The sequence below is a fragment of the Prosopis cineraria genome, unplaced genomic scaffold, assembly GCF_029017545.1.
Source record: "Prosopis cineraria cultivar Desert tree isolate PC_DT_omini unplaced genomic scaffold, ASM2901754v1 PC9, whole genome shotgun sequence".
NCBI lineage: Eukaryota > Viridiplantae > Streptophyta > Magnoliopsida > Fabales > Fabaceae > Prosopis > Prosopis cineraria.
The window spans coordinates 28153951-28171559 of record NW_026555340.1 but is presented as its reverse complement, the minus strand read 5'-3'; the positions used below and the strand labels follow the sequence as shown (position 1 = coordinate 28171559).

The following is a 17609-nucleotide window of genomic DNA, read 5'->3' as shown; positions in this document are numbered from 1 at the left end:
TAAGAATCAGACACAATGCCTTGACTCTTCACTCTATAGATTATACGCTTATATTAGACAATATATATATATATATATATAACTACCCATCTGAAGATTAAATCTTTACATCTCAATTTCATGCGTGAGCCAGAATTGCTGTCATAACTTAACCACCAGTTCTTTTAATTGATAATAGATTGGAGTATTTGAAAAAGGCTTGAAGAAATGAAATGAAATATAACTTTCTCATAGAGGTCTTTGGAGGATACTTGGGGGGGAAAATCAGCTCAACATGTGTAATTGACGAACCAACCAGAAGAAAACACTTGAGATATTTGATTGCTTCAATCTAATACAAGCCACATGAGATGAGTTGTGGGTGGGACCCAAATGCTCAAAAATGACTCAAGCCCTTTTGGCACTCTCTGTTGCTTTTCCTATCTTTTCCTTTTTGCCTCCCCTTTGTCTTTTATTTCACAAGACAGACTGTCCAGCTCTTTTCCTCCATTTGCCTATCCTCAACAAAATTCAATTATTAAACACTAAAAAAGATAGTTGGTTGGAAGTAAGCATCATCATCATAAATTCCTAGCCATTACTGCCGTCCATTCCATGGCTTCCTGCATCTTCAATTCTTCCTTCATATCTACCCTCTTCCATTGCACTCAACTGTACCCACATGTTTAGGATATCCCTCCAATTTTCATTTTCCTTTTTTTTTTCAGACTCTCCGATGAAAATGACAGTCAATTCCCTAATTTTATCTGTTTGCATCTCAACAACCACACATTCATCTTTTTATTTGTGTTCAGTTGGTAATAAAAATATAGCAAATTAATAATTTCAGAGCCATGTGTAAATATTCTAGATATCTTAAAAATTTACCTCTGATATGTTTATTTGCTTACAAATAAATAGTTAATTTTAAGATAATTATTTTATGATGGATAGGTAAATGAACTTTTAATTTAATCTACTTTTTTTCCCTCATGAAACCATCCGTCATTAAGATGTAAATTGGACATTATGCGTCATTCAACGAGGTCTGATATCTGATAACTTCAGTTAAATAAATAAAATGATAATATTTAATTATATAAGTATTTCAATAATTGAATGACAAAAGTGAAAAGAAATATCTTGTGGCTACCTATGTAGACAGAGTCTGTTGAAAAATCTGCACACCCAAATAGTCCTAAACATGCCAATTACCAAATTGGCATGACCAGGAAGTTTAGTTTACTTTGCTAGTGATGGGTTTTCACCAGATTAACACGCAAAGAGGATGACGATGAGTTTCTGTTGAAAAAAGAAAAGAAGAAGAAAAAGGAGCAGAAGATAATAATAATAATAAATAATAATAAAGCAAAGTCTCAACTGATGGTTTTGGATCATGACAAATTATAACACAGTTGCTTGCCATGTCAAAAGTGCTTCTTCCTTTTGGCCACCCATTTTGCAAAATGCTTCATTGCAATTGGTCCCACCATTTCTTCCACTGCTTTCAGCTACTTAATGCTCTTTTGATTATAATTGACAGAACAAGTTGCTGGTCAGCCATTTTCACCACACTTTTTCATAATTTGTGTGGTATTGTTAACAGCAAACCATGGTCACTCAACCAGGACCAGGACGTGGTTTAGTGAAGCACGACCACTTCAAAAGTTGACTTAATTAAGAAAAGCGTTTCTCTTAATCGTGTTTCTAGTCAATTCTAAACAATTTGATGTCAACTTTAGTGGACGTGGAGTCAACTTCCCACTAACCTTACCACTCAGTGTTCTTTATCTTTATATTGGAAATGAGCAACACATTCTTGTTCGAGATGTCACAGTTCAATTAAGTTGGAATTTAAGGCTCTAGGAGGAAGTATACTAGTGGGTTTGACACTATATTTTAACTTAGAAACCTCGAAACTTTTGAGTTTATTAAATCTTTTTTCATACATGTCATCTTTTTTTTATTAAACCTGATACATATCGTCTTTCAGAGCATATACTTATCCAACATAGGACGTTTTCTTCTACAACTCACTCTTAAACTCCAGTATATTAAATTATTTGATGATCAATACGAAGTAGATTTATGTAGTGCACTAATTTAGCACTATCTTCTTTTCCTTTTTTTAAGGGTAAGTTGAAAGCCCATCCCTGCAATCGTGTTTAACTGGAGAAGTAATAAAGTCAAAGAGGTTACTTGATTAAAAAAATTAATAAAGTCAAACGTGTTGCGATTGATTTTAAATTTACATGAAAAAAAGCAATAGCACTTGCACTAAAAATGGAGGTGCGTCTAAAAAAGTGAAAAAAAGGAACAAAACAGTGCTGGAAAGGCATATGGTTGAAACTTGAAAGAGTGTCTGTGAGGAAGTGCTTTTCAGATTAAAAGAAAAAAGCAACACAAATTGACTGGAAGGTAGTAACCCCTTTATACTTCACTAATCATGGGACGAAGGATTGAGTGGGTTTTATCAAGCCAGACAAAACATATATAGAAGATTCAGATTGATGCAAAAAGGTACAGGACATTGATGAACTGTTGGACAAAGAGAAAGGATTTCCACACCTGTGATGGTAAAGAGTAAGATCTTCAGGTGAAAATGGATTTTTTTTAATGGAAATAGTAATTCATAGCCATCTAGAAGCCATGGGAAATTAAATAGCGTTGGGCCCATTGTAAGGTAAGGATCATTCTTTCCGTTGCTTGCCAGGGCCGACGATTCCGCACAGAAGAAGATCAAGAAGTTAAGGCACACTTAAATTCACCGATTGATGAATAAAGGCCCCGGTTCAGAATGACATTTTGGGATTAAATTTCTACCTAGTTTGATTTTGTTCGTAATTTTGGGCTACTTCCCTCTTTTTATATTTAAAAAAGAAGATATCATGCTGATAATTAATCAATTCGAACCTCCAAATTACGAAGGACTTTCATGAATAAAATATAATATAATTAGAATACTTTCTATTGATATTAATATATTAATAATAATATTTATAATTATAATTATCGTAATATTGTTAATTTTCCTATTGGTATCTAAAAGGCAAAAATTAATATATCTTCGAACTTCTTTGCCAGGTAATATATTTTTGTACTCAAAGGATAAAGAGACCTGAGTTACCAACAGCATAAGACATCAGGTTTCATGCAATTTCTTGTACTCAACAGCTTGGTGTTAAATTGAGCTTCATAAATTCTTGTAAAAAAAAATGTCTACAATTTCTTCATTTAGAGAGAGAGAGAGAGAGAGAGCGCGAGTGCATGAATGCAGCTACTCTTCAATATATGAATCGCTTGGCAGACGACAGAGCCATCAAATTCTTCGCAGTTGCGTCTGCACAAAGATGGAGCCCCAAGTTTTGAGAGGAGCGATAGCCACAATGTCATCATTTAACCCTCTATCTAGAAATCAAACAAATAGGAAGATGACAAGGATTGTTCATTGGATTCTACAGCCCCCGGAATCAGGCTCACGGTGGACGTTGCCAAAGGCAGACAGTTCAAGAAGATCCATATCACGACCTGTAACGCATTTAGGCCATCAACAAAGTTCCAGTTGCTACTGTAGCAAGCTAATTTCACCGTTGTAGCTGGATAAAAGCTTTAGAAGGGTCATGAATACCTGATACCCTGCAGTAAGAGCTCTTCTGGATAAGCTCAGCTTTGGTCATCTCTGTTCGATTTCCCTTTGATCGATTAACTGTTGCCTGTAGAAATATAGAAAAGAGCTTTGCTTGTTAAAATTATTTAAAGCAACTCAAATAAGAAACAAACTAAATTATTGTGGTTTCTGCAAGTAAAATACAAATTAGAGCCTATCTCATTGGTCATCAAATTATTGTGGTTTCTGCAAGTAAAATACAAATTAGAGCCTATCTCATTAGTCATCCACCTGCATTCACACGAGACTAAAAGAAGTGAGGATCCCGTAAGAAAAAAGACATCATTTAGGTACAACTTTTATTTGCTTCTTAGGTACTCTGACAAACGTACACCACATTAATATATTTTACAATTCAACGTCACATGATTATTGTGAGGAAGCTGAACCAAAGAGGAACGCAGAATTACAATTATTAGGCCCAGAGACTCCACGCAAGCTGACACAAATACATGCATCAAGCATCAGCGTGGAAACCTTTGATATACGTTGCATAAAACAGTATTCTGCATATTTGTTAATTACAATGTTTGATGGATAACAATTTCAATATTTTAAATAAACAGAAACCTTGGAAGTTATCAACATAAATGCATAATCAATAGTAAATTTTATCGATAGGGAATGGCAAGTCACTGTAGGAGCCCCCTGATCCCCTCTCACTCCTCAAAATGGAAACAGAGAAGAAACAAATCATACCTGTAAGACTTGGCAATTTTCCAGCGTGCTTTTTCCTCCCTATAACTTGAAAGCATCCAAATGAATCATGTGGAAATGGGGAAAACAAAATCAGATCAGTCAACAAATTGATTAATGCAATGGCAGAATGATCTCATTCATATTCTAATGAAAACCTGCTGTTCAACACATAAAAATGCAGAAATAACAACAATAGAACAGCCAACAAATCAAGAGAAATGCTAGGGTTTGATATTAATGATTCCAAAAGACTAAATCAGTGTTACAAAGACACTCCACTTATTCAAAACAAACCCTATTCCCTACAACAACCAAAACATTCAATTAGGAAAAACAACACTACAATGCTATCAAGCATGCCCTCTGGTTTTCAAGAGCCAGTCTCTCTTCTCACTTAAAATACAAAATATGACCTCCCCCCAAAAGACACTAGAGACTACTATAACCTCAAAAGTATCTTGCAGTCTCCAACATCATTTTCTGTTAAGACAAACCTGAAAACCTCCAAGCCAACACTAAGTCTGTATAGCTTTCCTCTCAAGGGTAAGAATAGCAAAGTCAACATTCAGCCCCTCCTAAAGGTTCCGTGCCTTTTCCTTGTATTTTCCTATTCCTCCTCTTATAGGTTTGTAGCTTCTCTTACAGGTTCGTGCAGCAAAAGAGATTTCATCATATTCTAAGTTCTAACTAAATCTTGGGTTCCTTGTGCTGGATGCTGCACTTTTCACGGTTCTGTGGACAGTGCAATTTCCAATAGGTTTTATATATAATGATTTTGCCACAAGAATGTGGAATATGTACAATTTATCTCCTGCCCAGCACAACATTCAAATTTCAAGCATCAAGAAAAAGTAAAAGTAAAGTGCTGGAAAGTAGTAAACTTTGCTAACTTATTTAGTAAGCCCTTGTGTGTATCATGCCTCTTTTTTGTCAAAGACTTGAAAGAAGCATGCCTCTAGTCCATGTGCCGCAGAATTTTTCTCCCTATATTATATTCGCCATTGTTACTAGCCCACATTCCTCAGAATAACTTGATAGTGGTAGTGTTTTGATTCTGACAGCACAAAAGTGGATACTGTGTCAATTCCTTTTGGAATATTTCTCAACTGCCAAGTTCATTGGCTCATATCAACCTGGAAAAGCACTTGTGCTATACAGGCGTTGAGCTATGACTACAGCATATTAAATTACTAATGTGGGGCGAAGTGAAGTTATTCTGTGACTCAAGGAAGTCTTCTAACGAAACTACTATTTAATGTCATCACAGGTTTTATCTTGTAAATGGTGACTCGATATCCTTAGCTTCCGTTCATCTTCTTATGCATAATTTTGATTTTCATCTTTTTATCAAGAAAACAACCATGACTCTGTTATTTCCACTGACGAGTCATGAGCTGCCCTACTGCTCATATAATAAACCGTTCTAGGTGCTTAAAAGTTCAAAACTTACCACTGCGTCGCAATAGTTTTCTGGGTAGAGAAGGACATCAGATGAGCATCCATCTTCCACAGTAACTAACTTAGTCTGGACAAAGCAATCCCTTCTTAAGGGAACATCAACCATAATTTTAAGGAAAAATTTTAAGCAAGCTACTGACACAATTAGCTTTCGACATAACTACAGTTTGAGTAGCCACTAAATCCATTGAAGAGTAACTTCAAATACGGCATCTCATTGACACGGCACGAAAGGCAATTTCTTAAAGTGAAATCGACAAGCATCAAGCAGGATACTCGTACAAGATAATAGAGAATCCCCCTCAGTGTAGAAGTAACCATAGCCTCACAACCCCAACTCAAAAAACTAAAGTACCTTAGAGTAAGGGACGATATGATCATAATCATGACAGAGACAGCCGGGGCAACCAACAAGCTTGCGAAAGACGATGTTGCCAAGGGCATCCCTGCGCCATCGATCAGGGTCTCGCCCTCTTATCTTCTCGGCCTTGTCCCAACATTGCTGCTTGACACTGTAAGGGAAGCTCCGAGGGTTAGGGTTAGAATTAGAGTAGAAGTCCTGAGATTGTTGGTGTTCGAAGAGAGAGGTGGGGTCAGTAATGGTAACGAGGTCACTGTCGACGAGAGTGGCAGTAGATCGGCCCCTCACCGCCGCCGGCGATGAGGGGCGGCTTCTTCTTCTCGGCTCTCTGTTCCTTGAAGAAGGCGAAGAAGGCCTCATTGGGTTTTCCTCTTATGACAACAAATTCACAACACAGCAGTAGCATCAGCGTACCGTTTTCATTTTCAGCATCGGAATCATATAAGCACACTGCGCAAGTGCAGACCTCCTGAAGGCAATCCACGGCGTATCGATGAATGCCAATATATCCACAAATTTTATTATAATTGAATATATATGCATATATATATATATATATATATATATAATTCATCCAACCTATCAAACAACAAGACTGGCCATTCTATGGATTATACACGAAACAATTAAGTAAAGTATCCCGGACATTTGTTGGAGCATCAAGACTATTTAAGTGTTTAAATATGTGCATGTTAGAAGAGCAAATTTTTAAAACAGTAAGTTGCGACAAGATGATTAAAAAGATTTTTTAAGTCCTTTATCATAATTTTCTTACAAAGTCATGTGATTTGCTAGAGCGATGATGGTGGGTAGGTTGCAAATGAACATGAAACTTGTTCGAATTACTTAATAAAGTAAATATAATAAAATGCTCCATGATAATAGAGAAATAAATAAGTTTGAAAAACTAATCTAAAGGCAGAGAGTTTACATGAAGAGAGTAGATTGTATAAGGCAACATTGAAGATGATACAGGATTAAGATTTGGATAATTTATGTTGGATAAGTATTGAGTAAATTTGTCAAAATGTCGAAGATCTTTAATTATGTATTAATTGTTTATTTATAACAAATGGCAAAAGCGTGCTTCATTTGAATTTGATGCTTGGTGCCAACATGAGCAAATAATTGTTTATGTTTCTAATCTCTTGAAGGTGTTCCATCGTGTGATATGGCGAGCATGGGTGAATTGAAATTCTCAAATAATAGAAGGAGTGCATTTGACTTGATTAGCTTTTCCAAAAATGCATTGTTTTAATTATTTTCACCTAATTGAACTACATTTAGGTCAAAATCTTTTTTTTTTTCTTGGATTTCATGAATTTTTTGCTTTTGAGCTTGGCGTTTCGGATTTGGTATAACATCATCATAATAAACAATTTCTCTAAATAAATATAAATGAGTCTCTCACCTCAAACATAATAAAATAATTAATGGAACAATGGTAAACATGAGATTGTTGGTAGACTTTTGGAACTCACGGAATAACCATCTTATCAATTCTCAACAAGTTTTAGATGAAGATAATCACTCAACATATAAAACTTTTAATGTCATTTATAAAAAAGTCTTTGATAACTTAATCTAAAAAATTATGATTTTTTTAATATACTTCCAATTGTATCAATTCACACAACATGATTTTAGTTTTTATGATTTGATTTATTCTAATTTGTATATTTAATATTAATAACAATAATTATAATATCCCACTATATATGAATAAATTACTTTGTATAAGTTATTATTTTGAGAAAGATTTTTCAACAAAATTGACCCTTAATTAAAAATGCTATTTTAAAAGATCCCTTCATGATATGCTAAGTTAACTAGTTTCATATAATGTTAATTTAAGAAAAAATATAATTTTAAATTTCTGTACTTTGCTCACATTTTGTTATTGGTTCCTGTATTTTTTTCAGTATTTTTAATTTCTATATTTTTTATTTTTTATTGTTTTAGATCCCTCCATAAATAAAGTATAAGAATCTTGGAGGGATGTAAAATAATAAAAAAATGAAAGTATAAAGACCAAAAACATTATAAAAAAAAGCATAAGAATCAATAACAAAATATGAGTGACATACAGACTTAAAGTTATGTTTTTCCTTAATTTACCTAAGCAGCTCCATGCATTATACAATTACACAAGCCACATTATTTATAATATATAAATAATATAATAATATTCAAAATTATTTAATTGAACATAAGAATACATGTACTTTATGATAATAAATATGAAAAATTATATCTAGAAGCCTACAAGGTGGGGGAAAAATGGAAGAAGGGTAATAAATAATAAAAAGCTGTTTGGCGAAAAAGTATGTCTCATAATGCCATGGAAGGAAAATGTGAAAAACAGAACAGAATCTGCATGAAACATGAAATAGAGAAAAGGCTTTCTTGGTAGGAAACTCTTTGCAAAGTTGCCAACAATTCATCTCTCACAATCTCACCGTCCATTTCAAACGCCCCTTTGCATATAACCTCAAGCAAGTCTTTAGCTTGGTTGGTTCCTTAATTTCTTTTCACCGAAATCCTAGCTACGCCCATCGTCTCATCTTTCTTCCCTCTTATCCATCTCTACGTCTTTCGACCTCCCTCTTCACCTCTCTTCTTCTATTCCCCCCTGCTTTCCCATTTCTCATTTAAATTCCTTCTCTTCTTTCATCAATTTTGCAGTTACCTCATCTTCTAACTCTGCTTTCGCTATGGTTTTCTCTGATGTGTTTGACATTTTCATTTAGGGGCACTAATTAGGTGACATCGAGAAGATCTATATATCATCTTCAGAATCTCAATAAGGTTCATTTTCTTCAAGTAGGTGTCTTGTGATTATTATCATCATAGTTGTTGGGTCTATTTCCTTCATTTTCTAAGATTCATAAGGTACGTGATACATGGTTCTCCGCTCTTTGTTTCTATAAAGAAACATAAATATGTCTTAATAATAAACTTTTGGTAGTTTTGAGAACTTGTAATAGAACTTTTTGCTTTCTCTTAAATTGTATTAATAATTTTAGCAAGTTGATATATTGTTTTAAAAGTGTTCTCGATATTTTTGTGCTCAATTAATGATGTTTCTCTTTATTGCTCATGGACATTGAGATTATATGCTTGGTATTTAACATGCTCATACTGGATTTACAGGATGGGAAGAGTTAAACTAAAGATAAAGAAATTAGAGAGCATTAGCAATCGACAAGTAACTTTTTCAAAGCGAAAGAGTGGAATATTGAAGAAAGCCAAGGAATTGTCAATATTATGTGATATAGACATTGCCCTTCTCATGTTTTCTCCGACAGGGAAGCCTATATTACTACAAGGAGAGCGTAGGTAATATCAATGATAAAGTCATCTTTTCCTATTAAGGGGGAAACCTTTGCCAATAAGTTGAAGACTTACACCTAAGAAGAACTACAGAGCCAGATATCCTTTCATGATTTGCATGCTTGGCAATAGTTGATACATCACTTATGGTCAACTTCAATGGTTTCTAATCCTAATATACGTTTTAGAATTATCCTTATTGTTCCAACTTCTAAGAACCCTTAAAAATATTTTCTATGAGGCAAAGTCACCTAGAAAGATGAGATATTATTCTAAATCATATTTCATGCCACGTGCATTTAATATAGTTCTCTTTTATTTTAGGAACTGGGAAGTCTACATTGCTCAAGCACAACAACTTGCGTAACATGATTAAAAGTAATCCTATTAAATATTAATAAGTGGCCAAAAAAATTGTATATGTTAAATTATGTTGCTTTAATTCTAACTGTTAGATCATCTTTCTTTCATGGGAAGAAACTCCTTTTATTAAATATTAAAAGTAATCCCATTAAATATTAACAAGTGGTAAACAAAATTTTATATGTTAAATCATGTTGCTTTGATTATGTTTGTTACATCATTTTCATTCATGAGAAGAAACTCATTTTTAATCTCTAAGAAATCAAGGCATGGAAGTATATTTTGTTTCAATTACAATAATTCATCCTAAAACATCAGGTCATTCCAACCATAATTGGAATGATTCCTCCCAAGCTTAGTCAAGTTGAATCCAGATGTTACTTGTATTGTCAAAGCCAAGATTGTAGTTACTTGTGGGCTCAATGTTCATAATAATATTGTTTATTATTTTCAGCAATCTTGAAGAGGTCATCGAAAAATTTGCTCAACTAAGTCCACAAGAAAGGGCCAAGAGGTTTGTGAAAATTGACGATAAAATTTATGTTTTCCCCATTTATCTTGATAATAAAAGAGCTAATCGCCTTACTATTTGAACAGGAAATTGGAAAGCCTTGAAGTATGATGACTTTCCCCTTCTTATCTAAGCTTTTTAGATTGATTGCTTTTGTTAGAGGAAATATTCAATGTTTCCTTTCTCAACTAGAGGTGACGCCTAAATTTTGGTTTTGTTTAAATTATAGGCACTAAAAAAAACCTTTAAGAAGTTGGATCATGATGTAAAAATACAAGATTTCTTAGGTTCAAGGTAAGTGAATGTGATAGACAAATTTGTCAATTTCTTCCTCTATAAGATCTTATAAGGGTCTCAATTTGCTTCCTTTATTCTTACAGCAGCCAACAAGTTGAGGTACATTTTGTTTATGAACATCATCATGTTCATTTTAACTTGAGAATCTTAAGTTGCCATTTATGCAACAAAATATTCCAAGCTAAATTGCCATGTGTAGGAATTGACTCATCATTTGAGAGTGCTACAAGCTCAGCTTGCTGAAGTACACCAGAGATTGAGGTGCAACTTTGGAGTTTTTAATTGTAAAAGTATTGCTTTTTATTTTTGTTCTTGTGATTCATGCTGCTACCATCAGACCAATGTTCAATAAAGGCCATTGTTGCTTTATAGTTTTTTGTCTTGTAAAATTATACTATTTATTCATTCAACTTGGCCTATTAGGTTCAATGCTTGCTTCAAAAGCTTTAACTATATTATATGAAAAATAGTTTATTAAATATAGTATGCCCTGTGATGACATTAATTTATACCTTTTCATTGCATAATTGAATTTGTAATCCATGATGCTATCTTACATTTGTTGCATATGATATTATCTAAGACACTTTTAAGGAAAATAAATCATGGATTGAATTTAATGTTGTGTTTGAAATATCATATAATTAGTACTAGTCATGGACATCATGGCTTTTGGAATATGTTTATTTAACAATTGAACTTTTTATTTATGAAGTAAGATCTTGATAGAATGATAAAATAATTTTTGTCTTTAGAAGAGATAAAGAGAAATATTACACTATAAAGAGTCCAAAAGAAAAAACAAAATGAAATCTTAAATCCTCACCCAACAGTTTGTCCTCTTTTAAAATCTCAAGAAAGAAGCATGGATGTAGAGCTTTTGTCTAGATATGATTCTCCTTAATTTAATTGCATCTAATTCAGACTACTTCTTATGTGGCTTTTGATTTTCATCAAATAATTTACTTGTCCTTATGGTATGGTCTCTTTCTCAGTCATGCATACTTTATCTATGATGAACGCCCAAGTAGCCATCATAAAGGATTTTTATGTTATGTTTGTATTTTTCAGCTATTGGAATAATGTAGAAAAGATCAATAATGTTGAACATCTTAGGCAAATGGAAGACTTACTAAGGGAGTTAATCAATCGAGTATGTCTACGTAAGGTATGATTTTGTTTCGTGTTGGCTAACTATATCACTCTATTCCATATCATCAAGTGCCTCATATATGAGCAAAATTATTGAAAAAAAAATGATTAGGATTTTGGCATAACTACATGCCTTAGAGAATCTTTGCTATTAATAGAATAGTAAGTTAGAATATCTTATCATTGACAAGTTGTTTTCACTGTTAGGAAAATTTGGGAAAACACCAACTAATGTCACTTGATTGCACTAACCAGGTAGCACATGTTGTTCCCTTTCTTTCTCACTATATCTCTTCCTAGATAAATGTTATTTGATATAGTTTTACTTCATAGTTACAGGAAGGCATAACTTTACCCCTGATGATGGCCAGTCTACAAGAAGCCCAACCCCTAGCTTGGCTGTTAAATAATGATAATAGTCAATTGATTCTACCTTCTGAACCAAAATTTATTCCATTTAGGTAAGTTTACTCCTATTATGCAACTTGCATTTTTAGTTTGCAAAAACTTGTACATTATTTCCTTGAAGGCTTTCTTTAATGTTTTTCATTTTATGATCCATTTTTTATTTGATTGTATAATACACAGTGATAATCTCAATAGAGATGCCGAGTGCTCCATTAATGTTTCACTACCAAGCTATTCTGGTTATATAAGCACTGCCAAACTTGAGGTTGGCAACTCACCTCATGTTGCTACTTTAGGTCAAGGTAGTGGTGGTACCTTAAATGAGTTTAATGAAGGTGCTTGTTTGAGTACACAACGTTGTGAGCAGTTTTCATACCCACCACCACTGGATAGTGAGGAACAGAAGCATCATCCGACTATGAATGGTAGACCAAGCCCTGTGGATTATCAAGTTAATAACAGTTTTGATTTGCCTAAATCCATCTTTGAAAATGGACATCAATTCTGGAATTCTACTTCTACACCTTGTGGCATTGCCATGTACAATGAGAATGGCTACCATCAAGTAAGTAATCATTTTTTCATTTGATTAGTCCTTAGTCCAATATAGATTTTTGAATTTGCTAAAACTATTCTTAGTCCTAAAAATATTTACTATTTTCTAATTTTTGGTGCTAGCTTGTAGTTTGATATTTTTGATAAATAAGTGGTTTTGGTTAATAATTAGTTTCATATGTTTTTCAGTGACTGAAAGTATAGCTACCGCTTATGAAGAAAGATGGTGACGAAAGAGACAATCCAAACTTGCAAAAAGTAGACTTGTTTGTGGGAGCTTTAGCCACCTAATGTATTAGTTGTAAATACTATTTAAGGTTGTAGAGTTTAGGTTATCTTGACTAACTTGAGTACAGGCTATTGAAATCTAATAGATTTGGGCTGTAAATTTGAATTTTGTACAGAATGAAAAATAATTATACATCTTTTGAGACTTAAGTGTCTATTGCATTAGGAATTGTGAAAAAAAAATTTAGTTTATTTGCAAGGGCAATGAACATGTTAGTTCCTCTGTACAAGGAAATCAATAGGTCATCCATTATAAAAATTAATCGTCATAAGATTACCCCTCAGTGCTTGGATGATAGTGTTTCTCCATAAGTCTAATAGGCACTATAAGAGGTTGTCACGTGATCTTTTTCCTGTCACATTGTTTTGAATCAAAAATCTTAAGAATTCCAACATTACTAATCTCCCTGCAACCATTCATAATTCAAGCAAAAGGTTAGCTCAGACTTACGAGCATGCATGCATGAGAGAGAGAGAGAGAGAGAGGAGGGGAGGCATTTACCATCGATAATTTCCTTTCCATTGGCCATGTTTTTCGACCAAGACCAATGATAAGGGAAGGAATAGGGGAAAGACGAATGTGTGGTGGTTTTGTGTGTGTACTTTGGCTCTTGAACCAATATATTTCTTTCAAACGTATCTGCATATTTGTTTTTGTAACCTTGTTGGCTAGAAAAAGATCTGTGATCACAGATTTAGATTTGGTAAGTATGCACTTCCCTTTCTTATTATTAGTTAACATACTAAATACCATTATATCTTGTATTCATGTTGTATATTTTTTTAATAATAATAGCAAAAAAGTCCATCTAGTGCACAAATCCAAATGTTTAGGATAACCACATGCCAAATCATTCTCATAGGCAAAGGCAGAACTACCTATATGGTGGGGAGGGCCATGTCCCCCTAACTCTCTACCTCTTCCCATACATATACATGGGTCTCCTGATATTTAACTCCATAAAAAAGTTTCATAAATGATAAAAGAATCCAAGTATACATAGATGCAATATATATATATATACACTTATGTAATATTTCTTCCTATTCTACTTATAAGATAGAGAGAAAATAGTTTTTTATCTAAGTTATGTCATTAAAATTTTTATCATAATTTTTTTCTTTTATCTTTCATTAACAATTTATACATATACATACTCCTTTTATTTAAAAATATAAGATATTTTTTTAGGTTAGATGTTAAAAAATATAAGATATTTTTAGTTTTTAATGTGTAATTTAATGAGTTTTTTTCTCTAAAAATACCTTTAATAAATATATCACTCAATCATTTATCTTCAAAAGAGACACCATATTAAATAAGAATAAATATAAAAAGATGGTATCAATTTAAAAATAATTAATTATCTCATTTCAAGTTATAATTTAATTAAATATGTCTTATATTTTTTAATGGAAGTATTTTTTTAACAAAAATTGGCCCCCTTTAACATCAAGGCTAGTTCCACCCCTACTCACATAGGACCCCTTTATTTTTCAACATCTATAGATTATGCGTATCAAGCTCTTCATTTTCAAGGTGCGTATAATGCAAATAATAGAAATAGAGAAGTTTATCACAAACCATATAAACTAAATATGGCAGCTCATTAACTCAAGACACCACCACATGGATTGTCTCTGCCATTTTTAAAAGATAGCAAAACAAGAGTACCTATGACACAAATCAAATGATACATGAACATCTTAAAATAAGCCTTTCTCATTTTAATGATAACCCTATGCGTAAATGTCATATTAATACTAACACAATAATTCCAATTTTGACCCCAGTTCCTGGACATCACCATCCAATTTGTTCTTGACCCTTTAATTGAAACTCTACAAACATCCCCAGCTGTATCCACTTTTGTGATTAGCACCAGGTTGAAGCATGAATGTCCATTGATAGTATATCATTATATCCAATACTCTCTCCTTAAAAAAAAGACATTTGTAATTAAATTACACCCCTAATAAATTAATTAAAGTCTATAAATTAACATCACCTTACATGTTTGTCCTTATTTAATGGAGCATTTCACTTAATTTTGTGTGTGTATCAAAGAGATAATAGGGGAAAAAAGTTCAAAAAAAGTTTATCAGTACTTCTCAATATTAAATTTTGCGCAAGAATAAATCATGTCATTAAATAATAGTAAATTTTTACTTTCATTTATGATAAAAAGTGAAGAGAAAGGAAAAAAAAAAGGTAAACAAAACTAGAGGTGCGGGGTATCAATCCCCATACCTCTTGCATGCTACATCCCTATATATTGAAAGTTTACAAGGGACCTTGACTTCAAAAGTTTACAAGGGACTTTTCTATGAAAGATTTGCCCATCCTAGACCTGAGGCTCAAATAGATATGCCCTTTCTTGAGCCTTCTGGTAGATTAGAGGCCATGATTTCATTCAGCATCCTTTTGTGCCCTAATTTCTCTAGTTGTTCATCTCAATTTAAATGTCCGTGCTCCTAAACCCTAACTTGGATTGCGGAATGTGTTGTTTGAAGTGTTCAAGTGCCCATTCTAAAAGTCATTCAAAAAATACTTGATATAAAAAAAAATTTCAATGTCTCGAACAGGCTTTGAACAGAAGGATATAAATTCGTAACTGAAAAAAATTGCTCGATATGATTTTCTATTTTTCTCGCTAGAGATCCAGTCTTATCTTTGAAAGTTTTGGTTTTTGCTCTTGTATCTTCGTATGATTGATTTTCTCTACTCTATCTCACATGTGCCCTCTTTTGATGAATTTAAATATGCTCTTGAGAGTTACCTCTTCATGATATCAATTTTTATCTAAGGCACCCATTCGTCCTCCACTTTTCTTAGAAGTTTTGGAAATGAAAAAGGCCTTTGTTTTGCGGTTTGAAATTGAATGACCAGCCTCCATGCGTCCTACATATGAAATCTGCTTGCTACCTTTGTATTGTAAGTTCATTCTTTATTATATAATAGAAGCTTTTACTTTCTATTTAGTCTGGTCTTCAACTATTACGTTTTGTTTATTTGAAGTCTTAGTTATTGCGTTGTTGTTAACTTGTTAGAACTATTGCTATAGCTAAATGAACTGAATTAGGGAACAATGACTATCAGAGCTATGGATTCTTTCTGTGTTTCTGCCATTAATGATTTCTACTATGATTAAAACTTTTGCTTAGGCACCATATTAAGATTATGTTTCTCTCAAGATTTTTTTAACAATTATATAATGTGCAGGTGCTGATAACAAAGACAGGGACATTAGCACTCTATAAGAGAATGATGATTTGTCTGTTGGGAATCTTTGATGCATAATTTTATCAAGCATTATTTGATAGACCTAAGTTTTTGGTGGATGTTAGATTTTCTAAGTCTTTATGGTTTATTTAGGACAAAAAGCCTAAGTGCCCCTTATTTTATGTTTACGAGCAGTTCTTCCTACAAGACCCAGCATTAAGATAGATTTAAGCTACAGAGATCAATATTGATAAACTCTAGAACAAAAAGTTTTCTATCAGGACATGAGAGATATCATTAATTGGCTTGTGAATAAACAGGGACGTCTAGATTCATAATCACAATTGAAGCTTCCATATGTCTATTGATTTTTACAGTGGATAAACCCATCCACCAACCATGTATATGATGAGGTCAATTATTGATGATGTTTTGGTTGTTGATATACTTGAATTTCATGTATTATTAGATATGCTGAGGCTGCTTTATAGTAGGAATGCGTCGTCTTTATTTTATGTTGCATACTCATCGACAATTTTTAATTCTTAAATTGCACGTACTTGAGTGATGCTTTCAATTCAAAGGATCTAAGGTAGAAGCTCCCCCCAACCAAAAATAAAAAACAAATGATATTGTGACAATTCAAAATGTCTAGAATTTTATGCATGATTTTATATGTATTACCCTTTGAAAGTGAAAAAAGGCCAACAGAGGATTGCATAAAAGCCTTATGATTAATAATGGAGATTCGAATGATTTCTCTATTGAAGACTGTTGGTTATTTGGGCTCCAGGAAGTATCTCATGTGATAAAGCGTTCTACACGGGTGTAATAATGAAGGCCTGTAATCAGTTTGATTTTTTATTTGTTTACGGGAATTTGCTTGTTAAGAAAACCATCAACTTCTCACTTCAAATATGGCTGAAATTTATATAGATTCTGTTTTGTGTTTGATTTTTATTTTGTTTTCTGCAATGTGCGGTGATGAGGCAATTTATTGAACTAGTGTTTCTAATCTGGGTATCACACTCGGTACTTGATTAACAAACCTTGGCTGTCTAAGCATGCCTTTAATGAAGTTTTTTGATTTATGTCTTTTGAGTTTGTTAGTTTCCACAACAGACATGAAAGTCTATGATAAAGTTCCAAGCCACTAAATCGACATTGGCATTTTATCAAATGGGCAGCGTGCAGTGTCAAGGTCCTTGAACATACCATACATATGCATGAGAGAATTCTCAACATAAGCATGGGCAGATAAGTTTAAGGGTTTATAATGAAACTGGTTCCCCAGAAAAACAAACCTCAGTTGCCC

General features: G+C 33.2%; 2 protein-coding genes and 1 non-coding gene across 8 annotated transcripts; 2 read left to right on the top strand and 1 right to left on the bottom strand.

Annotated features, from left to right (window-relative positions):
• Positions 1–3154: 3154 nt before the first annotated feature.
• On the bottom strand, positions 3155–6693 carry LOC129320580 (uncharacterized). Of its 2 annotated transcripts, XM_054966102.1 has the most exons (5): positions 6159–6693; positions 5796–5870; positions 4346–4384; positions 3608–3692; positions 3155–3507 (listed from the first exon to the last, which is right to left on the bottom strand). In XM_054966102.1, exons 1-5 carry the CDS (start codon positions 6522–6524, stop codon positions 3425–3427), a joined length of 648 nt encoding a protein of 215 aa, XP_054822077.1. In that variant the 5' UTR covers positions 6525–6693; the 3' UTR covers positions 3155–3424. The 2 variants fall into 2 exon arrangements, with proteins under 2 accessions (XP_054822077.1, XP_054822078.1); XM_054966103.1 differs by lacking the exon at positions 5796–5870 and having other exon boundaries at positions 6159–6684.
• A 2145-nt stretch (positions 6694–8838) lies between these two features.
• Positions 8839–13206, top strand: LOC129319273 (agamous-like MADS-box protein AGL65). 5 transcript variants are annotated; one of them, XM_054964283.1, is made up of 12 exons: positions 8839–8972; positions 9318–9503; positions 10315–10374; positions 10458–10476; positions 10601–10665; positions 10755–10767; positions 10868–10929; positions 11740–11836; positions 12028–12075; positions 12154–12281; positions 12409–12793; positions 12973–13206. In XM_054964283.1, the coding sequence occupies exons 2-12, from the start codon at positions 9319–9321 to the stop codon at positions 12973–12975; spliced, it is 1065 nt and encodes a 354-aa protein (XP_054820258.1). In that variant the 5' UTR covers positions 8839–8972; position 9318; the 3' UTR covers positions 12976–13206. The 5 variants fall into 5 exon arrangements, with proteins under 5 accessions (XP_054820258.1, XP_054820259.1, XP_054820256.1 ...); XM_054964284.1 differs by having other exon boundaries at positions 10752–10767; positions 12160–12281; XM_054964281.1 differs by having other exon boundaries at positions 10752–10767.
• A 3081-nt stretch (positions 13207–16287) lies between these two features.
• On the top strand, positions 16288–16371 carry LOC129321152 (small nucleolar RNA R44/J54/Z268 family). Its single transcript, XR_008595940.1, has one exon. It is a non-coding gene; the product is annotated as a small nucleolar RNA R44/J54/Z268 family (small nucleolar RNA).
• The last annotated feature ends 1238 nt before the right edge of the window (positions 16372–17609 follow it).

Excerpts from the sequence above, each read along its gene's own strand:
- LOC129320580 (XM_054966102.1), bottom strand. The coding sequence starts at position 6,524 with ATGAGGCCTTCTTCGCCTTCTTCAAGGAACAGAGAGCCGAGAAGAAGA. Across the intron at positions 5,871-6,158 it reads ATATCGTCCCTTACTCTAAG|ACTAAGTTAGTTACTGTGGA; the intron begins GTACTTTAGTTT and ends TGCTTTGTCCAG. Across the intron at positions 4,385-5,795 it reads AAAACTATTGCGACGCAGTG|GGAGGAAAAAGCACGCTGGA; the intron begins GTAAGTTTTGAA and ends TTCAAGTTATAG.
- LOC129319273 (XM_054964281.1), top strand. The coding sequence starts at position 9,319 with ATGGGAAGAGTTAAACTAAAGATAAAGAAATTAGAGAGCATTAGCAAT. Across the intron at positions 10,930-11,739 it reads GAAGTACACCAGAGATTGAG|CTATTGGAATAATGTAGAAA; the intron begins GTGCAACTTTGG and ends TGTATTTTTCAG. Across the intron at positions 12,076-12,153 it reads CACTTGATTGCACTAACCAG|TTACAGGAAGGCATAACTTT; the intron begins GTAGCACATGTT and ends TTTACTTCATAG.